Source organism: Mycteria americana, chromosome 19, assembly GCF_035582795.1.
Source record: "Mycteria americana isolate JAX WOST 10 ecotype Jacksonville Zoo and Gardens chromosome 19, USCA_MyAme_1.0, whole genome shotgun sequence".
NCBI classification, from domain to species: Eukaryota; Metazoa; Chordata; class Aves; order Ciconiiformes; family Ciconiidae; genus Mycteria; species Mycteria americana.
Window position 1 is genome coordinate 4,820,836 of NC_134383.1, and position 23,068 is coordinate 4,843,903.

A 23,068-nucleotide genomic window follows, 5' to 3' on the forward strand; every position below is an offset into this window, starting at 1 on the left:
TCCCTACCTGGTGCTTTGTGCAAGTGCACTGTCTCTTTCGGTACTCCTAAACATTGCAATGATTCCAGACACAGCAAACATCAGCTAGAAATGCGCAATAGCAAAGTTCAAGTCTTCTTGCGGTCTGATCTGGACTGAGACATCTGAAGAACCCTCGCAGAACAGCTCGCATCTGGAGAGATTTCACACTTACGCATTTTCCTGGGCAGCCTCCTCTGCCTTAGAGACTTTCCTGTAGCAATAGACCATTTCTATCAGTAGCCACAAGGTGAGGAAGACCAGCAGAATATACATCATAATTTCAGAGATGACCGAGGTGAAGTCTTCTCCAGCTGTTAAGAAAATGAAATAATCTGATCATTTACATGCAGCTATCGGACCAGAGCAGCTCCACTGACACTTTCCACCCTCGCGGCATCCTTCCTATAACCCACCTTGCCAGAGATACCCAGGTTCCACTACACTGTGAGGGGGCAAAAGACAGGGAACAGGCGAGGCTGCCAACGGGATACGCCAGCAGCGATCCCGCTGCGCGTTTCCAGCGGAATCAAACATGCGCAGGCTCGCATGTATCTTGTGTTCTCTGCCACCCACACATTCATACAGATTGCTCACCGTTAGCCTATCTCATCTTCACGCTCTGTTTCCTTTGTGCATCCTACTTGCTGGTGTTACTTGACTGTATTGTGCCGCCAGTGATTTGAAAGAGATCAAAACACAGAGATGCTTGTGGGGACGAAGGGAAGGGAAGACGCAGCAGAAAAAGATGAGGGCTAAAAGCTCTTGTCTCTGCTGAAGAGAACAGCAGAATTCCCACTGATTTCTAACAAGCCAGGATTTCAGCACTGAACTGAGCAAACCCAAGAGGAACAGAAAGACTCGGGAGCACTGCAAAGGGAAGAGGGGATTGGGAGAGGGTGGAAGCAAGAGTCTGATACCAAAATGGAGAACGAGTCGTTCCAAGAGGGAGGGGACGGAAGCAAGGAAGCAGACGCTGCGGGAACCCTGGCAAAGGCTGTGCTGTAGCACCCTAGAGCCACCAGGGCAGAAGCGAGGGCTCCGAGCGGAGAAACTAGAAACCTCTGCTTGCTTCTTGTGCCTGCCCAGCTGCTCCCAGCGGTTGCCCCAGCCTGCCAAGCTTATTATACCTCCCCACATTCACTCAACCACTCCGAGCCTAAAAAGAGGCTGCAGCCGGCAAACAAAATGCAGGTCTTTCCTCCTGAACCCCATGTAGTGTTTCTTGCTGGCAAAGACAGACACGACTATCTGGCAGCTCAGTCACCCCCCTCCTGCAATGCAATGACAAACTATATCCCTGGATGACAACACCCACGGCGAGTTAAGGCACGACACGCTTTCTGCCAGTCCTTCATACCCTCCTCCACCACGGTGAGGTGGATCAATCTGGAGCTTGTGAAGAGAGGTCGGTGAATGTCGAACTCAAACTCCCGGGTGATGTTACAGGTGTAGATACCCGAATCGTTCAAGGTCACATTTAACACAGTGATGGATACATCCTGCATGTCTTTACTCCCATTCCACTGTAACCGACCACTGAAGCGACTTGGAAACTCATGGTTCGTTTTCCTGTACTCATAGATCTGTGAGGAAATGCGAAGGGGTATTCTGATTAATCACTGACTCGTACCTCGGACAACACCACAGCATATGCAAGGAACATCATCATCCTCTAGCTACACACATGTACGTTCGGGGCTATGGCTTCCTTAGTAACAGCAGCTATTCATACTCTATCATCCTTTACCTCAAAATCTCAGACTGCTTTACAAAAGACAGAAAACTAAATTATCTCCATCACAGAGGTAGAAAAACTAAGGCACAGAAAAACAGAGAGACATGTGGACAATGACACAGAAGACCAGCAATGGAACTAAAAAAAACTAGGATCCTGCAGTCTTCGTGTCTAGCCTGTCAGTCACTGCATGTAAGGTCATCTTAAGAAGGAACCACAGAATAAATACAGCAAAGACAAACAGTCATTTTCGGTAAGCCCTGGGATATTCAGCTGAAATGGAAGCAGGATAAATATGACAGCGTGAAAACGGTACATCAGAACAACAGAGCTTGGGTGGCTTTCACGGGCCTAATCTCTTGCAGAAGTTTCTGGCTGACCACAGTCCCCATCATTAAACTGCCCGCCCCAGCCCACTTGCGTTAGCATTCTTTGGGTTGCCACTGGCAAATGTATCACCCAGGTCACTGAAAGTGAATGCCCATCTCATTCCTTAGGACGGTCCCTTTAGTTCTCAGACAGTAGGAGAACATTTGTCATCTTGCCTGGCCCCGCTCGATCACGATGAAATGCAACCGCTGATCTAATGCTTCATACTCAGATAAAATAGCTAGAAACAAACATGTGCACTCAGCCTTTATCTTATCCTCTGTTTTACCATTCTTTCTTGAATTCCAGTTGCCCGTCATCTGTACAATTCCCATTTTCATTCACTCTGAAAGCAAATTTTACCTTTTCCTGACAGGGATCCAAAACAACTCTCAGAGATCCTCCCACAGTCAGGATGCCACTGCTTTCTCTGAGGCAAAAAGTAGTAAATCCTGTCCTGGAGATTTATTGGAGCCTGATTTAACCTCCAAAGAACAACTTTGGGATTCAGAAGTGTCCTAAGAAAGGAGACTTGGCCAAGGGTACCAGCTGTCGCTCCGTACTTCTGTTCCCGTTCTCGATTTCCTTACATACTAGACTTTATGTATTCAAGGAATGGAACTGGAAATTCACATTCATGTATGTACAACCCCAAATGTTTGAACTCAACAATAGATTCTAGCTTCTCCTGCCATGAGTTCATGCTGTGCCCAAGCGTGGAAATCAGCTAAGTGAGGAAAAGACACTTTAGTTACTGCTCAAAATTGGTGCTGTGGAACCTCTGGGTGAAAATGCTGCAAAAATTGTGAAGATCCGCAGCTTAGAGCTGAATTCCAAGCTCGTCTCTGCTCTGTGATACGAAAGCAGCCTGCTGGGCATTTCTATAGACTCTGAGTAAGAATGTGGCAGAAAGCTTTTGTTCCTATTTGGGTCTCTCTCCTTCCCGTATACAGTATTCCTTGGGGATCCTGCCGCAGGACAAACTTACTCTCTCATAAATACCTTTTGGCTTCTCCCACATGAGTTCACTGGGCTGTGTTTCACAGTAAGACCTACGAAAACAAGGGCTCAGCTACCAAACATACATACAGGTTCATCTTTTCCACCCTCCGGCCTGTAGAACCATTCCACCACCGTGCTGGCTGTGACCTCTTCCCTTTTCATGCAGGAGATGCAGAGTAGCTTCATGTGCGTTCCTTGGACAGCCTCTGTTTCTGATGGAACTTCAACACATACTGCAGAACAAAAACCAGCTAGGGAGAAGGAGCAGCAGAGAAGAAGCGAGACAGAGAAGCATAAGACAGAATTAGAGAGACATCAGTTATCCACATCTCGGCATTTATGATCACACCATACCCAACGGAAAACTGTTTGATTCGTTGCTAGCACCCTTTGACAACAGCTAAGTCTCAAATGTCAAATTTTACCAAGCTTCCTTCTCTGAGATATAAATAATTCATAATAATTAACAGAGAGTGATCACTTCATGCAGATTCACCTCTCCAGCATCTGCTTTGCCACAACTTTAATTTTTCTCATAGTAATTAATGCCACTTTAGAGGCATTGTTCATTCTCTCCCATGCTGAGCATGCTCCTGTTACAGTAGCAATTACAGTCTGGTATGAGAGAAAGCTCAGAATTCAAGCACGGAGGAACAGCTCGCTCGTCGTGCTAAGTTAAAAGGTCTGGATGTTTTAATCAGGCAATGTGTTCAAACTGGGAGGATTCACCACCCCTCCCATTTCTAGGTTTCATAAGCAGTACTGGGAACCAAGGGGCTTGGACTCGAGTAAATTTGGCAGCGGGACGAGTTATTGATTTTGCATGCCTTCCTGTTCAAAATGCTTCCAATCAGCTCTGTGCTAACACTGGCAACTATAAAATACTGCTCTCCCAAACCAGACAAAAATCACTGTCTGTGAAGCTACATACTTGGTAAGAAAAGGAATGCTTCAGCATGACATCTCAGACTAAATCCCTGCTGACATTTGTCCCCTGGGCTAAACAGTACTGGGTTCTGTCTGTCCAAACGTGTCTCCAAAGCCTCGAGTTTAGCTCGCTGAAGATGCTGACTTTGCTGGCTGCTCCCCCCTCCCCAGCCTCTGAGATACCATTAACCCACTCTCTCGAGCACTGTATTATCCCGGGAGCTATCCTGGAAACAGCCAGATTTCAGTTCTCCCGTACTGCCAGCTCCATAGGTAGCCCCAGCTTTCTAGGAGAAATAAGGAAGAAGGTACTGGATCATGCTTTACTCCGGTTAAATTAGATACGTACACGCAGATATGCACCCACACGCAGAGCTGTAGGGATATGTGCACATTCAAGGTGGCTGTATTGGCAAAACTAACCAACCTTTTCTTGGTTGCAGAAGAAAAACTGTAATCGCAATAAAATTATTTACTCCAGTTTATACAGACTGCATGGAAAACTGGCACTAACATGCACTGCTTAACGGTTTGCACATCCTCCCTGAGGCAACTAAACGTTCAATTACATTGCAAATTTCAAAACAACAGCAAACAGGACACAGTAGAGAACTTGCATGCCTATTAAAGCATACGCTTTGGTGCCGTAAATTGACTTAGCAGTAACGTATTTTCTCTGCTCGTATTAACTCCATTACATTCATACTAACTCTGCATGAATGTCATTTCCTCCTCCTCTCGTAAACAAAAAAGCCACTTTGAAGGCTGGTCTTCATAACAGTGTTAAGGGAACCTTGCTAGGAAAAGCGGTGCTTTAAAGAGGCATCCTACAAGAGACAAGCACCAGATTTGGTGGAGAACCCGGCTGAAGACAACATGGAATGGAAGCACCTACCCCAGACCACCAACACGACTGAAGACGCACAAACCAGCCTTGGCAGCGCAGCCATTGTTCCGAGCCAGGAGCGACTCTCAACCTGGGCAGAGGCTCTTTCAGAAGACACTGCCGCTCCCCTCCTCGCTGGGGACCCAGCGCAACAGGATGCCTCGGGCTGCCGGCTGCGCCGCGCCTCTTGGTTCGGACTCGACGGCGAGAAGGGAGCCGAGGGGGTGGGCGGCAGCCGCGGGCTGACTCGGATCCGAGGGCGCCGTCTCCCCGGCACGGGATCCACGCAAGGGCCGGGCCGGGCTCCCCCCGGCGCGGGCGGCAGCACCACGGACAGGGCCGCGGCCCCGGACAGCTCCGCGGCGCCCGCAGAGCGCCCCGCTCCCCGCGGCTGCTACCGGCGACGCGGCGGGCGCGGCCGCTGCCTCCGCTCCGCGCAGGGAGGTGCCGGGCGCCGCCGGGGCGCGGAGCAGCAGGTGGCTGCGGGCAGCGGCGCGGCTCAGCCCGGGGCTGGGAGGTGGCCGCCGGCGGCCCTTTGTTCTCCGGCCCGGCCGGGGGCAGCGCGCATCGCTGCGCGGGGGCGCAGCTTCCCTGCGTGCCGCGGCCGGCAACGGCTGCGCGGAGCCCAGCCTAGCCCGGGCGGGGGGCACGGCCGGCGGCAGGCATGCGCGGGCGCCTCCCTCCCTCCCCCGGCCCCGGCCCCAACGCGGGGCGCGCCGGGCTCCTCCCGGCAGCGGAGAAGGAGCCTGGGGCCGGGCCGTCCCCACCGTGCCAGCAGCTACGCGGGCTGCGCAGCCCCCGCCCGGGAGCCAGCGGAGGGGTCAGCGCTCGGGCATCCTCCTTGCCGGCTGCACGGACGTGGCAGCTTGGCTAGAGGAGCTGGAGAGCGCGTATCGGCATCGTTCATCCAGCCTCCAAAACAAAGCCGAGGGGGGAGAGCGGGGGACAGTTATTATCCACACGGGGTCACAGAAGGGCCTCCGCCTCTAATGAGTTTAATACTAACGTTCACATAGCTCTGAAGGTCACCGTTGGAAATACTGGGAAATCCTCTCTCCTCATATTCCAGTCTGATTCCCAGGAGTTTAATGCCAGCAGCAGGCTGGGCTTTCTCTTCTTGGACTGGGGCCACCGTGCCCTGAAGGGCTTCTCTAAGTTTGAAGGTCACAGCGGACAGAGAGGGAAAAACAAAGTGCTTGTTAAATGTGCTCCCTCTTCTTAAAGCATCTGCTCTGATGTCAGCTCCATAAATGGCACAATCTATTGAATTAAACCTGCCCAACCCCATCAGAGAACGACACATAAGCAACTCGTAGTGTCAAAACTCAGAGCGCAGACAGTGAGACCCACCCGAACAGGGAAATTTGCAGCCATCAGAAAGCATCAGCTTCGAGCCCTTCAGCTGTACGCGGACCCTCAGCTGGGCCCAACACTCTGGTCCCTTACCACAGCCCTGCGGCCTCCTGGCACTGCCTGGCACAGGGGCTTGGTGCTAAGGACACACACATGCAGTCTGGTCCCTACGCTGCTTAAGCGAAGCATGCACAGAACAAAGACAGCCAACACTTTTCCTAGACATCATCTAATCATGTTTGTATCAGCAAGCTGCATTCATCATCTGCCAATAGCCACGTACAGAGCAACTGCTTCCACGTCGCCCTTTATAGCCTCTACTGTGACAACTCCAAGTAATTCCTGGCTAAAGACATCTTCCTAATTCCTTGTTCTGCTTCATTTTACTGACTGGACATGTTAGTCTGCTCTGCTCCAACCCACGTCCGGCTGTGATCCCCAAAACCTTCGCAGCCCTGAAGTATTACAGCAGGGACTGACCAAAGCCACAACAGTCCCTACGTGCTGGCCCGTCAGGTTTCACTCACTGCCCCGTCTGCTCCTAGGCTTCTTTGGGTTACTGTGCACTCCTACCAGCAAACTAATGAAATAAAGCACCTTTTATAATGTGTCTCCAGGAGCCAGGTGTGGCTATGGAGACCAACAGCTTGCGAGTCAGTGGCCTGCAGATACCAGCAACACACTTCCAATTCCCCCCTTAGAAGCCATCCATCATGAACATCCAAATCATACAATCTGACTTTTCTCCACAGGAAGACAAAATGGCAGCCACGATACCCAGAGACGATGGAAAGATGTAGCCTCCTACATTAAGCCATTTGCTTTTCTCCCATTGCCCCTTGCTACATTCACAACAGCTCAACAAAGGGAAGGGCAGGCCATGCCACAGGATTTGCTCCTAACTCTTCTGGAACAATCCAGCCTGTGCATGGCAGACGAGTGCTGATGGTGGGTTTTTTATAGACACAGGAACTACTGGACAATGTCCCTGGCTATCTCATTTGACAACCACCTGTTTCACAAGGCACAGTGGAAATCACATCTGTTCTCAGGAAGCCAGGTGCACTGCCAGAAAACACAGAACACAGATCAGCAGAGCTATATACTGTTTGTGCTATGGCTGCTCTAATTACATCTATTACAGAGAATCCTGCCAGGGAGGAGAGAGAGGGTCTGAGAGGATTAAGAGGAAGCAGCAGCTCTACAAGGCTGATTCGGTCAGCAGACACTGACAGACCCTTCACCCTTTCTACTCCTTTCTTACCCCAGCCCTGCCATCAGGTGCCTTGGGACTCCCCCAGGTAGAAACAGAAGCCTTTTTCTCCTCTAACCCCAGGCACCCCAGAACTCACCTGCCAACCAATTTAAATGACAGTGACAAACAAACATCCTAAAAAAGTAATGAAGTAAAAAGTAAAAGTCCCTCAGAATCGCTCACATACGGACCTCGAGCACTTCATGCTAGACTGGTCTTTTAGCTGCTATTTGAAGAAGGGAAATTGGGCCCAGAAGTGAAGAAAATCTCTGGTGAAACTGGGCTTGGATTTGGGTGGATTATAACACAAAAAGCCACAGGCCAGGAAAGCAAATGGAGATCACACCCTCTCCCCCAACTCTGGAGAAGTTTATTCTTCACCTAGAGCATGCTTCATGTACTACGGACAAAACCAAAGGTGACTTGAAATAAATACTTGTAGACGGTCCAGTTTATTAAACTGCCAGAACCTGCATTGTTGTTTTTTTTTTTTTTTTTTTTTAAAAACAGACACACACACATAAAAAATTCTCTGGACGTATTCAGGGATACCGTATGTTTTTAGAATGAAAGGATAAGATACTTTCATTCTTGCTATGAGCTGGGCTTGGCTGGGCACCACTCCAACGTCTCCACGTGCCTGTTTTGAACAGGCAACAAACACTGCGCAGCCCTCTTCAGGAAAACTTACAAATAAATGGGATGCCACATCGGAAGCCTCTTTCAATTTTCGGCCCTGGTGTGCTGCAAAAGAGGAGAGCACATATTCTTCAAACCCCATCTAATGCAAGGATGCAGAGCTGCTCCTTCTTGCCCTAACACAGCCCTGATGCCTCCAGTGAATAGGCTGGAGGACACGTGCGACCCTTAGGGTGCAGGATGCTCGGCACCACAAAGCTCTCAGCCATTTTGGCACTCCAGGAGAAATGGTGAAGAGAACTGAATGTTGAGAGCGAGAAATCTTGAATGCTGCAAGCAGCCCAACTTATCATGCGGGGGTTGCTATGGCAACCCACCCAGTTAACGCTTCACAGGAGAAAGGAAAAAAAAAAGGGGGGAAAAAAGAAAAAAGGCTGGCACTTTTGCACAGGCACAACAAGACGAGGAGATAAAAATAATGCCAGCACCCTGCCCCCACTACTCTCTCACTCTTACTGTCCCTGAGCCAGGCTATGGGAGTGGGAACACAAAACCTGCGTGTCTGGCCTCCCTGCGACGGCCATCTTGGCAGCTTCCTCTGCCATCCGCAATCACAGCAGCTCGCTTCAGTGCAAACGTCCTCTTTATTGTGCAGCTAAACATCAGCGAAGCTTGTTCTTTGCACAGCCCCTCCTGACCGTCAGGAGCCAACACGTACCCACCACTGGGATCAACAACCATCCCAACCTCAAGGCCACCAGAGCTGTGCAACAACTGAGAAACAGCGGCGCAAGCCCCGGATGCACAAGTGCTGGAAGAAAGAGCACGAAAAGGAAGAGAGCACCCTTTCCGCTTGCTCACTGCTGCTCCTACAGAGCATCCTCTAGCCGGTATGAAACCAGTAATGGTCTGCAGAAAAGTCACACAGGATAATGTATACCAATTTAAAAATGTTGAATTTAATAGATGTAGGCATCCTTCCCATGCACTTTAAAAACCATTCTACAGAAATCTATAGCAAGGGAAGACTTCTCCAGTTGCCTTTACAGGGTGCCTGGAGGGTTATAAAAGCTCATTCAGTTTTCTCTTTTTTCCACTCAAGTTTTAAAATGCATCCTCCATGTACCTGCCAACATCTGGGATCCCCATCATGTAGACTACAGACAACTCCAGCTGTACTCTTCACACATCTTTCCATCTGTAGACCTACATTTCCAGCTGACGCACAGTTCCCAATGCTGGGGACTAGGTCTGCAGCGTTCAGGTGCACCCAGCCCCAGCTGCATGCCCTTCTCACCCCACCCCCACCCCCCCATATTCAAGAAGGTAGATCCCCATTAATGCTCTTGAGATGCAAGTACCCAGAGCGACCGTGCTATCTTACAAGCTCTCTCTATACAAATACCTGCCTGCATTTGCGCTGCACCATTTTTTGCCAGATCTACTTCCCCATGCACACACCCCCATGATTACCGAAAGCTATGCTCCATGCTGAACAACCACTCTGTTTTCTGTCACATACACGCTGCAGAACCTCTTTCCACTATATACAGATTGTGCATGTCCTTGATGTACTACTGCTACCTGAGCTTGGCTTAGCTTGCTTCACAGCTGCGGAAGAGGCCAACTGATTTCCAAGGCCTCTGTTCTGGATGGGCAATATTCTGACCCTTTAATGCCGGGCTGCTCTCCCTTTCTGCTTTCACCGAGGACCCACAAGGCACAGTCCCTTTGCCATCCTTGTCTCCCAAAGAAAACACAGGCTGTACAACAATGCCTCTATCTATCCTTGGCTCTGAGGATTGTTTTCTTTTCAGGACTAAGAATGAGAAGGACTAGATAGTAGAGAGTCCTCCCCTCTGTGAACAAGAAGTAACTGCCCTGGCAAGTAGACTGCCTGAGCTGTTTATGAGCCTTTAATGCTTTTCATAGCGGTGCTCCCTGTCAAGAGAAATACTTCTTCAAGTGCAGAACAGTCTTGCATAAGCCAAAGCCTGTGCATGCACAGAGGACTGGCAGGGCCTGGGGACTTTGATCCCTTTGAGCAGCAGGTGCACTCTGAAGGCTGGGTTGAAAATTCTCCCCTCTGTGTCCAAGAAACACACTGAGCTACATTCCTGCACGTTGCTAACACTTTGTGGGCAGCAACTAAACAAACACATTTTTTCAGACCTTTAAAACAGGCCATATTTAGAGGCGTGTTATTGTGTACATCCTGGAAATCTAAGCCCTGGTGTTGGTCCAGGTACTTTTGGGGTGCTGTTTTCTGGGACTCAATGCCAATAAAATCAAGCAGTGCACATGCACATCGGCAAGCCTTTGGTAAAACAGCATTTCCGTTACAGCACACAATCTGGAGTCTAATGAGGTGGCACTTTCACAGATATGCTTTTAGGTCCCTCCTCAGCTCATTCACTTCAGCAGCGGATGGAAATCCATTAGCGTGTCGGATTGCCACACATATTCATTCACATTTGCTCATTTAATTTCTGAATTCTTACTGCTAGTAAAACACACCAATGCATCAATTATTTTAGCACCATGCAACGATTGCATTTTTTGTCAAGAAAAGCTTGTTCAGCAAGCGTTACCGTCTTACCTTGGCTGCATTGAAGTGCTAGCTGCTGCTTTTTTCCTTAAACGGTGAACAAGGCTGAATCTCCTCCCAGCTGTCAATAAACACAAGCATACAGCTTTAAGTTCGTTTCCAAGTTCCCTAGAAGAAAGCTCTGGGCTATTTCTCAAATGTGGTTTGTTTCACAGGAAATACAAAGGATTCCAAGAGACTTTTTTTGTACTGGAGATGTTTGGTCAGATATAGTCATTATCTTGCAGAATCAAATCTCCCATTGTAAAAGAGAAACTTTCTAGGTCTTTGGCTATGTTCTACACCTTCCATCTGTGGGTTTCCAACTTTCTCCTCCTACTAGCACAACTGTCATCATCTTTCATCTAAAATGACAAGCACATATGTAATACATTAGACATCACATAAGAGAAAGGAGAAACAGTTTTTCCAGCTTCAATATGACAGAATTGAAAGGTCTTTTTGTCTTCTGACAGTGAGGAACATCTCCCTGGTCAAATTCAAAGGTGCTGCGTAAAACAGAAGTTACGCAGAGCTTTGAATCTGTAAAACATCACTTTCTCCTTCAAAACCACCATTTTTCAAAGGGAACTCCTTGCTAGCGCTGCACCACCTAAGCAGGCACCTTCTCCTGGCTAGGTATTCTGCTACAGTTTGCTTACTTTTTGTAGTTGTTTTATTAACTATAAACAAAGAAACAACCAGAAAAAAACAAACAAATTCCATCCAGAGGCCAAATACTGTACAGGAAAGGAGAGATTACATGGAGAAATACCAAAGGAGGGGCGGGGGGGAAGGGGAGAGAGAGAACACATATGTGCACGCATGTACGTACATACGTAAGTGTGCGTTGCAGGCAGGAGGTAAAATATGCCTGGTGCTGTGCTGTGCAATCCTGGGAAACAATGGCACTGTTCCTGCAGCTCCGGCAGATAGCGCTGTCCCCTCTGCGTCGCCGGAGGTAAAGCCAAGCTCCTCTATTCAGAGACATTTTCCAGGCAATAGATCTTGGAGCTAGAGAAACTGTGTCACTGCTTCTGTGTTCTCCTCCTCTTTCTAGCCACATCCACTTGTCATCTGATGTTATTACTGTTAATTATTCACCTCAGTGAGACCCCATCACAGACAAGACGCTTTACAAACCCTGGACTAAGAGCTCAGTGTACTCTTTCTGTCCCATGAATTAATGACTCTGAGTTCTTCAGTGTCCCAGCTGATGACTGATTAATTTCTCTGCAAAAACTCTCTTTAATTTACCTACAATAGATGATGTGTCTGCATCACTTACACCTTTTCCCCAGTTACTGTGAATCTCTACAGAAGTATATTAATTGTCCTAGAAAAAATGGGGGTGCAAACCTACATTAAAGACACATATGGTAACTGAATTAGCTGCAAAACTTAACACTTTGCGCTCAAGTGCAAATACTCCCCTTTCACCCTAAAGAGCTGAAGTTCTTGATTTAGCAAAAATCCCTGCAACAGAATAGCTCTTCCATTGGTGCCTGTCAAATTCTAAAAGCATTTGGCCATAAAGGACTTGAGTGATGCACAATCTCAATATGGGCTTCAGGATTAGATTTCTGTAACACGATAGAAGCAAGAGGGATGCAGAAATTCCTCTCCAGACTAAACCCTGAATCCAGTACCAACTCTGCTCCACTCCACACGCTTGTCTGGCCTTCCCCCTCTCTCTCGTTCCTCCTGCTTCACGTCTTTGCCCTGCCCGACTCCTGCCCCTCCCACAGGAACCCTTACTTTCTCTGTCATTCTGCTTTGCCTGTGCCTTGCCAACTCGTTTACCATTATCTGCAAGCCTTACCTCCCCTTGTCCCCTCTCGCTGCCCAGTTGATGGGCACTTACTCTTTGCTCCATGGTGCCTCTAAAGATCAGGTGGTTTACATTGAGCAGAGAAGACACTACACAAAAATAGACTGTATTACATGCAGTAACCAATTACAGTGAGTCACTACTTTTTACAAGAAACTACAGACTATATAAAACACTGGCTTTGGCTATAATTAAAAAGCCCAGTGCTCTGAGAAGAATGAATCCGTAACTGTCGATACCAGGTACAGATCTCACTGTGTTCCTGCCAGATATCAGCCAGTTCTTTAAGATAAATAAAATAATAAGAAACCAAAAAACATCTGAGATCGGACAAGCTGGAAGGCACAGGGAATAATTCTGTTCCACCAGCAAACTTTGAACAGAGCACAACAAAACCACCCTTAGCTCTGCAGCCAGCTGACAGAATAGCCAGCTACCTGAGTCATGTAATTGCTTGAAGGTCACATAGGTTGCTTATTTCAAGGTCAGCTGAAACTAGGTCATCAGCTCAAGTCTGTGTTTTGGCAAGGACAAAAAATTAGTGCCAACTGCCAGCAACGTATGGAGGATGAATCAAGTTCAAGGGTGTTCTTGGTCCTAATGGTCAGATGCCATTATTACCTGCCCACCCCCAATAATAAACAAAACCAAACCCAACTTTTCGGATGGTACTTACATTGGAAACAGAAACAGTCTCCTTCCAGTGCTAGGGATGGGGCTGTCCAACTCGGGAACAAGGGACACTGTTGATGTACGCTCCCCGATCACTCACACACGCAGAAATACAAAACGTCGGCACAATGCTTCCAGAAGGCCGTTATTATGAGTACCGCTTCCTATTAAAAAAAAAAAAAAAAAAAAAAAAAAAAAAAGGAGAAAGGTATTTGTTATTACTCATACTTGAGAGAGAAGCTTGCTGTTCTGAAGAGAATTAAGTTTTATCTGCAACTTACAGAACATTTTCTTTATTGTTATTCTTATGCATACATTTAAATAATAAAAACAGGAAACAACTTGGACTATAATATCTTTTTCTTTCATATCTGTATAGATCCAGCATCATAGGATCCTTGTCCAGGTACAATTATCCAGTGATAACAGCTGATTTTTGACAAGGAGTCACGCTGATCGTATCAGAGAGAGAACACTATACAAAGGAACACTCTGCGCATATATTCCACTCAGAGAGACGCATATATATCACTCTATATAGAAGCGGTTGTGCTGGAAGCCGTCCTCATGGTCACAAACGCCCCATAAGAATGAGGTGAAAGGCTACTTATGTGACCCACTAAGCAGTGGCGCGATCACTTCCATTCCAATGGCACTACACATGGCCACCAGCCCCTAACAGCACGTGAGTTATTAAATTCTGATCATTCATGCAACTCAGGATGCTCGCAGCACATCTACAGCAGCTAGTTACTACTTTTGTCATGCAATGTAAACAATCCTTGATTAAAAACATTTTTGGAAGTACAGGTGTCATTCTAAAACCCCAAGACATTTTATATTATTAAGACCGTCTATGGGCTTTTCTGTACAGGATCAGCAGAACGATACCTGGGAGGCTGAGGGAAACAGAGATCGCTCTGAACCCTCACGTGTGGCGAGCAAACCATGACGGGGTGTCCACCTTTTGTCAAAAGTGCCTCTGAACAAAGCCTTTGGAGGGGAGACAAAATTAACTTTTTCTATAAAATAAATAAGCTGTATGCCAGAAATGTCGTTACATTCAAAACCAAGCTGTGCACTATAAAACAGAGCCCTGACAAGACGTTCTCAGTCAGCTGCACTTAAAAGTACTCCGTTTGTCTGGCAAGGATTATGTTCTCATCTCCTGCATATAACTGTTCTCCCTGCGCAGCTGCTCCCCACTCCCGGACAGCCACGGTGCAAGGTGCTCAGTGGGGTTTGGATTGCTCACTACAGAGGGCAACTCCCCGTGCTTTGACAATAATCTTTCCTCCTCCTACACCCATCCTGATGTAAACCATACAAGGAATGACGCTTCCTAACAAAGGAGCTGTTTGGACTATAAATAGTCTTTTTCTCACACACCACAGATATTACCACCCTTTCCCAGCATCTAAGAGCAACAACAGACAAATAACTATCAACACTGGTTGTTTCTCTAAGAAATGAAGAAATAAAGCACATCAGTGCGATGTACTGAAGGCACAAGCATGAAGCTATTTCTGAGGCAGAAATAAAGTTTCACACATCCTCAACAAAAGCTGGAAGGTTTTTTCAATTCAGAAAGAAATGTGCTTTCTCCAATATGCCAGAGTGCTCCTAAACTGTAACAGAGTATATTAAGTATGATTTTATTTTCCCAACTACTGTGGGGTCCATAAATGTAGAATCTGAAAGACGATACAGGCAAGTAGGGTCAATTCTGCACTTCTGATTTCAGTGGGTACTACATACGTATTCATCCATAAACGAATAAAGTCTTTTAACATCTGAACCCATGAGGTGTCAAATCCTTCCTCCCATGAGGAAGAGTGGAAACAGAGGTAGATCAAGGTGAAGTCATTTGCTCAAGGCCACAGATTAAACCTGGGGTTGAGGTGAGGGCCCTTAACTTCCTGTTTCCTGTTTCAATGACCAGGTTACAGAGCCTCCGCCCCATCCCTGACCCCCATACCTTCGTTGCTGTCCCATGATCGCACATGGGCTCGTTTAGCAGTATCAGTCTTTCTCCTTCCCTTATGCATCTTGCTCAGCAAAACCTTCTCGCCTCATTTCCCTTTCTAGGCAAAGCTTTACAGTCTCTTCTTTTCCCCATCTTGTATCATGCTCTTGGAACCTATGGGTGCCAACATGCAAACAGGAAGCGCTTTAGTACTTTAAAGTACTGAAAGCCTTTGCTGGTGATAATAGCATCCTCCTACCCTAGATAATTTCACAAGCAGCTGCAGGGCACACTGCAGCAGCACAGCACAAGGTCCTCCTCCCTCACAGTTCTTCTGTACAAGTAGCAGCAAACGCCGTGAAAGGCCTGTACAGAAGAGGGCAGTGTCCAAGAGTCTACTCTTTTGACAGAAAAGGTTAGCGACATCGGTATGCTCATTTGCAAGAGACAACTGATTACATGCAGAAGGATGGGGGAGAGCAAAATGAACACGAGGCTGGTCAGTCTAGACCAAAGCAATTTTTTCCATTTTAACTTCAGAGAGTCCTTGACGGACTGAAATCCAGTAATAAAATCAGCTTTCCTCTTGGCGATATCTCAGAATGAAATGTTTCATGCTTTTTTTCTTCCTTCTCTTCCCATACTTTTTTCCTTCTTGGGGCATTAAGTCATTTGCATTTAATGATTTGCAAATTATTAAATATGCAAATAGCTACAGTTATCTATAAACTGACTCCATGTTCTGCTAATTTACTGTTTTCCAGTGAAAACAGTCATCAGCTAGCTTGATAGACATTCCATGCCTCACGCTCGAAACAAGCATGAAATGGAGCAATGCCGAACACAAGTTTGGGAATCCACAGCACAACTCCAAATGCAGACTTAGATTGATAAGGAAGATCTAATACAGTCAGGAATATTTCCAGCAGCATATAGATTTTCCTGTGTGTTATTTTAGTCTCAAAGCTAAAATGCTGGCTTGGAAGGTTCAAGTCTTCCGATTACATTTGGAAAATACAACACAGACAAATGCCCCACTGCGAGAAGGAGCTATCTCCTTGACTTGTTCTAGTTTTGATCTGAGTATTGGCGTTGTCACCAAAGGGATCTACTTATGCTAACAGTGGCAGCATTTCCTAGTCACATGGAAACACTATCACAGAAAATAAAAGAGCTTACATGTCGAAGAGCCTGCACAAACAGCTCTCAGACAGCAACCCCTTCTCTGGCCCAGTCTACTCGAGCAGAACTCAGGCTTAGCAATGGAAAGTACTACCTGCCATTTATTGGAGCAGGCAGAAAAGCTCATCAGCTGCATGGTAAGACTGTCAGTTGCTAATTTCTTATTTCCAGCTGCTTTAAAATTATTTTAAAAAACACACTATTAAAAAAATAATAAAAATTTATGCTGACCCCCCCCAATTATTAAGAATTTGAAAAACATCAGTCAGTTTTGATTCCACCAACTACTATTTCATTGGGTGTCTCTATATTCCTGAAAAATCTCCCTGAACACCAAACTGCAAATTCTTTTCAGCTCAAAATGTAAGAAAACATAGTATCATCAGATACGTATGTGTTAAACTGCATCAAAGTGCTGAGCAGCAGCTGAGAGAAGCAGAGAGAAAAATCAGAAGAGAGAACAAGGCATCGCTAAAGCAGGTTGTAGGAGAAGATAGCACAATTATGGGATCACAAAAAGTGGCTGGATGCATTAAATAGCAGACCCCAACACTCACCTCAGCAACAAGAAAGGAATCTTGGGAAAGGAGATGTTTTGCGCCTGTGTCCTGCTCTAATGAGGCCAACCCAGTCTTGGTTTTGACTGGAATTTCCTACTGCAGCTGGAACAAAGCTTCCCAGCCCTTGCCTGAGGCGGTCTAGAGTGCAGTTCACATGTGATAGAGGTTCTTGTTTTTTGGTGCAGTTCTCGGAAGTGGGAAGGAAGCAACATTCCCACAATCCTCACTCCCATTCATTACCAGCTGGTTGCTACTAAGTATTTTATCACCCACCTATCTCACGTGGCTTAGAATACTTTCCATAAGGAGGCCGGCAAGTACAAACTGGCAAACAGTACTAAAATAGGGTGCACAGTCCTGATGAGCATTAAGTGAGACATGGCAGAAGACTCGCTGTCTGTTAGGACTTCAGATGTATAAACTACATACGCTCTGGTTCAGTGTAAATGTTTAACCCTTTTCATACCTTCAATTCTGCAGGGAAATTAACAATTTGCTTTTTCTGCCAGCAAATTCTCAAGAGGCATCCTGATACGCCCCCAGCTCCATAATTTGATTCTCTTTTCCTCCAAAGCTCTTCCAAGCCACGCTCACCATCCCTGTTTAGCCACTCAATTTTCCCATTCCCCAAAGCAGTGTGCTCTCTCACTGCTTGCAGGCAGGTTTTGTCCATGTCCTGAACTTGCAACTAACCTCTTTACCCTTGGGGTGTAACAACCTGCTCAACCCACCATTTTGTTCAGATCTAGGCATGTTGTTCAGAATCAGCAGGAGACAAATTAGTTGTATGGGAACTATATACATAGGTATGACAAGATTTATGGCACTGAGACAGTGACCAGGGCCCGTACCCACAGGATCACAGGAGACTTCTGTAAGGCAGCCGAGTATTCATAGGGAAGCAAACACCTTAGAACTGGGATGGGTTTCCGGGAGCGAGGGAGGCGAGACACTGAGGAGCACACGTCAAAGAATCAGGCAGGGAGTTTGAAAATTATGAGGTAGCACGATGGTTTGGGACATGCTCCAAGGCAGCGTCCTGACATGCCCCACGTTACAGAAATCTCTACTGGAATCAATGCCCAAATCTCATCTTTTGTCAATCCTCAGGAAATAGTCTCAGAAAAAATACGGGACAATTTTAAGAAGGAATCAGCAATAGAGTACTGAATAGAGACTGTTTGCTGCCATGGCCCTGAGCACAGTATGAACCTCAGTTCAGGTGCTGAGAGTCCTGACAAGCCTCAGGGAAGTAATTATGCCATTTAGTCTTCCCAGACATGCACAGACTAGGAGGCCAAGTTTTGCCGTTTATCAACTTATAATGCAAGAACAGAAAGTAGGTCAGCAAGCATGATATCTCAAAAAAGAAGACAAACTGTCTTCCAGTCCCTTCTTCCGGGATGGTTTTGATCGACGTATGTAGGCATGAGCAGAGCTCATTTTTAGAATGAAAAACCAGAGAAACTGCTTGAGCCCAAGGCTGTAGTGGACAACCCCAGACTAAGTCAAGCAGGAGGGCAAGTAATTCAGCACTCAGGAAAGAAGAGAAAGATGTTCATGCCTAAGTTCCTGGGGGCCCCAGGCAGAGGCATATTACCAGCTCTGGGTGCTGTAACTCCATCAAAAATCAACCCAATGTACAGCAAAGCAGCGATTATAACATCAGATTTAGCACAGGCACATACAGCTTTAAGCTATTCTTCCTGAGTGTCCTACATAACAAATGCAAACAAATTAAGGAATGAGTAATGAAAAGGTGGGAGGTGGCAAGGCTTGTTTTGGTTCAGGAAAGGATTCCCATCCCTTGCTTGGAATCTAAATTAGATTCAATTTAGATTGAGGCAAGGCCAAATGCCCTTGATGAATGAGTTGCTGCAGTAGATCACTTGTATTTTGCAGCCATTCTTCAATAAATGTGTTTTTCATCTCCTGCTTCTATTTTTGTTTCTGATCTTGTCAGCTTCATGCCATGCCCTCCCCTGTTCCTCTGGGTTACGATATCCCTTATTATCTGTCTCGGTGAGGAAAGAACTAATTTGTTGTCTAGTTGAGAGAGAATGTGTTCTTGGCCTGATAAATGGATTATCTCCATAGACATGCTTTCTAGCGCAAGGACACCCCGCATTCTCACAAAACCAAAGGAATTAATCACAACCAATGATGTGACATCCAAAAGTGAAGGCTCCCTATCCCATCCAATATGCTAATATTATAGCCATTCTTTTTGCTAAAGGAAAAATCCAGGAAAAATGGATTTCATGCTTACCATGACTGCAAAAGGATCTCTGTCCACCTAACAGACTTTGTATGGTCACAGCGCTCACATGTCCAAGGCAGATATACAATTGCAAGCAACGTTTTACACAGGCAATACTTCCACGGTTTTGACAATCAAATCACACAATGGGCAGTTTCAAAGATTCAGAACCTACCTTCAGATTGTAAATAACTACTGATAGACCAGTATATACTGCATTGCAGAGCACTTTACAAAGCAAAACCTCCAGCTAAAGAGCGTTCAATAGGCTAGAAATATAAAAAGAAAAACGACGTCAGGAAGTGCAGTACAGGGAACACCAAAGGGATGGGAACAGCACCAGCCACAGGGGAAGCGGAGTCTGTCTACCCCCAGCAACTGGGCAATGTTTAGCCATTATCTGGTTGGCTTGCTACAGATTCAGCAAGCCAAGCCTGGCTTGCTAGGCTTGTGATTTTTACTCTCCTGATACTCTCCATCTCACAGATTATCATTTGAGATATCAGCGAGATTAGCTAAGATGTTCAGTCCCTGCTATCTCCCTCTCAGGAGAAATCAAGAATGTATAGCAACTTAAAATAGATACTCAGTTCCTCGCCGGATTGAAACTCCTTAGCATCTGACTCATCTCCATGAGGAAGACAACCATATGTAAATCTTATCTTGATCCACAACAGTGTATCTGATAGACCTTTCTTTTGAAGCAGGTGGCACATAAAACAGATTAATTCATTTCATACTTCTCAAGTACTGATGTACAACTTGTTCTTCCTGGGTAGTAGGGTTTGTGTAAATCAAAAGGCCATCACTGACACGTCCTGCAGGAGGCTGGAGGGCTGAAAAGCATCTGTGTGACTTAAAAGCACTACATACAGCAAAGCTAATGGGAATTGGGTTGATTCTCCTAGAAACTCTGGACACACGCCTGGCATTCCTCTCTCACACACTGAACATTTTAGCAGTGCCGCTCAACATATGCCAAAGGGGAACTGGCCTTCAGAATTTTTAACTAGCAAACAGTACGTCCAAATATTGGGTAGGACAAATTATTTCCAGCTGACAAACTAGACGTTACACTAGATTAAAGCTTTTTTGCAACAGGCACAATCGCAGAGCAAGTTATCACGAAAGCATGTGAGGCAGCTGATAACAAACAGGGATGAGTTGGAAGGCAGACAGTATTTTTGTCAGAAGAAATGGGAAATGGGTACTGACCAGCAGCACCTTCAAGCCACGATGAGAGAGAAACTTATCCTGTTGCTAGACTAGGTTTCATATAGCCCATGGAGAAAGATAAAACCTTACGGGGCAATTCAGAGCAGGAGACTGAATCCAGTAGGTCAAATCTCTGCTTAGAGAGAAAACCTGCAGAGGCTAAGCTCCTATTTTTAATTCCACAGTCAAGTGACTAAGGTAGCTGAGATGATTTTGGGGGAGAGGGCATAAGCAAGGAACTTACCTGAGGATAATATATCTTTCTGATGTGCTTCCAGTTTCCTCTGATGGATCAAAATTAAACTGCTTTATTTCACTGGTCCAGCTTCCTTTGAAAGTATTCTAATTTTTGCCTCTTCCTTGGAGAACCCAATTTCGTGATGGGCAACTGCAAAAATACTAAGCTTTCATTTTTAGTGCTTACGTTTTGCTTAAACATGCTACCTTTGGCAGAATCAGTCCATTAATCATTCTGGTGGGAAGAAAAACACAGAACTACTGTTCAGAGTACAAGGCAATTCCCACAGGACGGGTAATTTATTAAGACTGATTTTCTTTATGATGCTATTTTCCCTTTCTGAACTTCGGTGGCCTTTGCAAAACTGTTTCACTATTGTATTTTAGTCTTTGTTTCCTACTAGCATAGCATATAATTCTTCCTTTCTGATGTTTGGTTTCACATGCATTCACTTTGTGCTAAAATGATACTCATTTTGTAGTATCACTTCAGTAGCTGAATAATATACTTTAGGATGATGTTGCAAGACAGTAATATTTGAATGCAATGCTGATTTTGTGCAATAACCCGATAAAAATACACATTGTTCCAAGGAGCTGCTCTCTTGAATGGACGCTCAGAAACTTCTGAAATTATTAATCTTCAAATACATTTTGTTAAAGAGTAATCTATTTCCAAATGATGCAGTAGCCTAAACTCCTACACGCTCTGAATGCAAAGCCTCATTTTGCCAAGTAGGGTAAATTTTCAGGGTTCTGAAATAGCTAAAAAGAACGTATTATTATGTGAGTGTGAAATATCAAAGTATCCGACTTCACTTCCAAGGAAGAAAATACTAACTCATGTATTTGAATTTGCCATGATTACAGTTTCCATAGGAGAGAATAATAATACACATTTTGGAACTTTTCTAGTCATCCTGAATGCATTTTCTATGTATACTGTGCTGCCTGCCCAAATTGCACTACAATTTAAAACAATTACATGAGAAGACAAAACGGAGTTTACTATTACTAAAAAGCACATGGCCAGCATCCAATAAAACTCCAAGCCAGTTACTAAGCTACCCACATTCCCAAATTTTAATTCAGATCGACACCAAGAAGGATGAAAACTTCTCAAGTAAAGTTAGCGTTATGGCACTAACTGCTGTAAATCTCATCGCACAACAGCTCACATTAAGTAAACCAGAGCACGGCTGTTTCCATGGCTTTTAGGGCACCTCATGCAATCAAGATCCCCAAATACTGCACATTCCTTTACTAACAGTTCTTGAAGCTTGAATGGTTTCACAGCCTATCTACACATTTGAAGAGGAATAAGTCAATCTATTCAGAACCAAACTGTAAAAAAGATATTTGATTCAATCCTTTATTTTACATTCATATCAAGTGCCTAACTGCCTAATTAGCTGAGAGGGCAAGCTATACAGGCAGGCTGGAAGCCAACCTATTTATCATTTGCATTTAAGCAATGCTTTCATATTTGCAAAGTGCTATGCAAATACCAATTACCACCATGATGCAGCAGAGCTTATTAACAGAAGCACAGTGCTGATGTGATTATGCTGCTTCCAGCTCTGGATCCAGCTCATCTGCCAGCAGTCCAGCTGTCTCTGCCCTGTCTGCCTCCTGTTGCAGGGTATAGTTATGCTACGACACCCCCATCTCCCTCACACTGTTCTGGAAAGTGCTTGGAATAAGAGTATCGCAGTACATCAAAATGGACTTCCAAAGCATGAGGGTCAGGTTCAACACTTCGCACGCCCCTGCTACTTGTGCTGCAAGGACAGCTGCAGACAGGCTACACAGCAGCAAGGAAGAAGTAATAAACCTCATTTGACAAGATGTCCCAGTTGTCCCCTGCCTTGTCCATGTTTTTACAGGGTTATCAAGAGCGTGAGCATATGTTGCACTTCACAGTCCTTTGCCTTATTAAGTTCAGAGCATCTCCTGTAACTTTGTTCACTTTTGATTCCTCTCTCCCACTTCCAGAAAAAGACATGGAGCACATGGCATTTGCCCCAGGAGAGGAACAACCTCCTGCATCCTGGGAGCCACTTGGGTCAAATCCACTACCAAAAGGACTCTATTTATTTTCCCTCTTGTCAAATGCACAGGCTATTGCCCGGCTATTTCGGCTCATTTACTGGCTCATACTAACATTGTGCTGACCTGCGTGTAACTTAACGATAGACCTCAGCAACCACCTACTTACTCATCATAAAACTTTGCATCTGAACATGGATTTGGTGACATAGGGAGCCTTTCATTCACAGCTTTTTCACACATCATCTCGCCTCAAGACGCGTTCAAAATAATTGACTCTTGAAGCAAAACTTGATGGGACTTGCAAGATCCTCTTTTGGTA

The 23,068-nt window shown here is 45.7% G+C and overlaps 1 protein-coding gene across 1 annotated transcript in view; it reads right to left on the minus strand.

Annotated features, from left to right (window-relative positions):
* Nucleotides 1-23,068, minus strand: part of SCN3B (sodium voltage-gated channel beta subunit 3) — a 61,858-nt gene that overhangs the window by 4,077 nt on the left and 34,713 nt on the right. Inside the window, exons 4-10 of the mRNA XM_075521389.1 lie at nucleotides 13,282-13,441; nucleotides 12,597-12,694; nucleotides 11,610-11,751; nucleotides 10,787-10,856; nucleotides 3,215-3,378; nucleotides 1,379-1,604; nucleotides 194-332 (exon numbers count right to left, since the gene is read on the minus strand). Coding sequence (XP_075377504.1) covers nucleotides 194-332; nucleotides 1,379-1,604; nucleotides 3,215-3,313 — 464 coding nt within the window. The 5' untranslated portion in view covers nucleotides 3,314-3,378; nucleotides 10,787-10,856; nucleotides 11,610-11,751; nucleotides 12,597-12,694; nucleotides 13,282-13,441. The remainder of the gene's footprint in view (nucleotides 1-193; nucleotides 333-1,378; nucleotides 1,605-3,214; nucleotides 3,379-10,786; nucleotides 10,857-11,609; nucleotides 11,752-12,596; nucleotides 12,695-13,281; nucleotides 13,442-23,068) is intronic.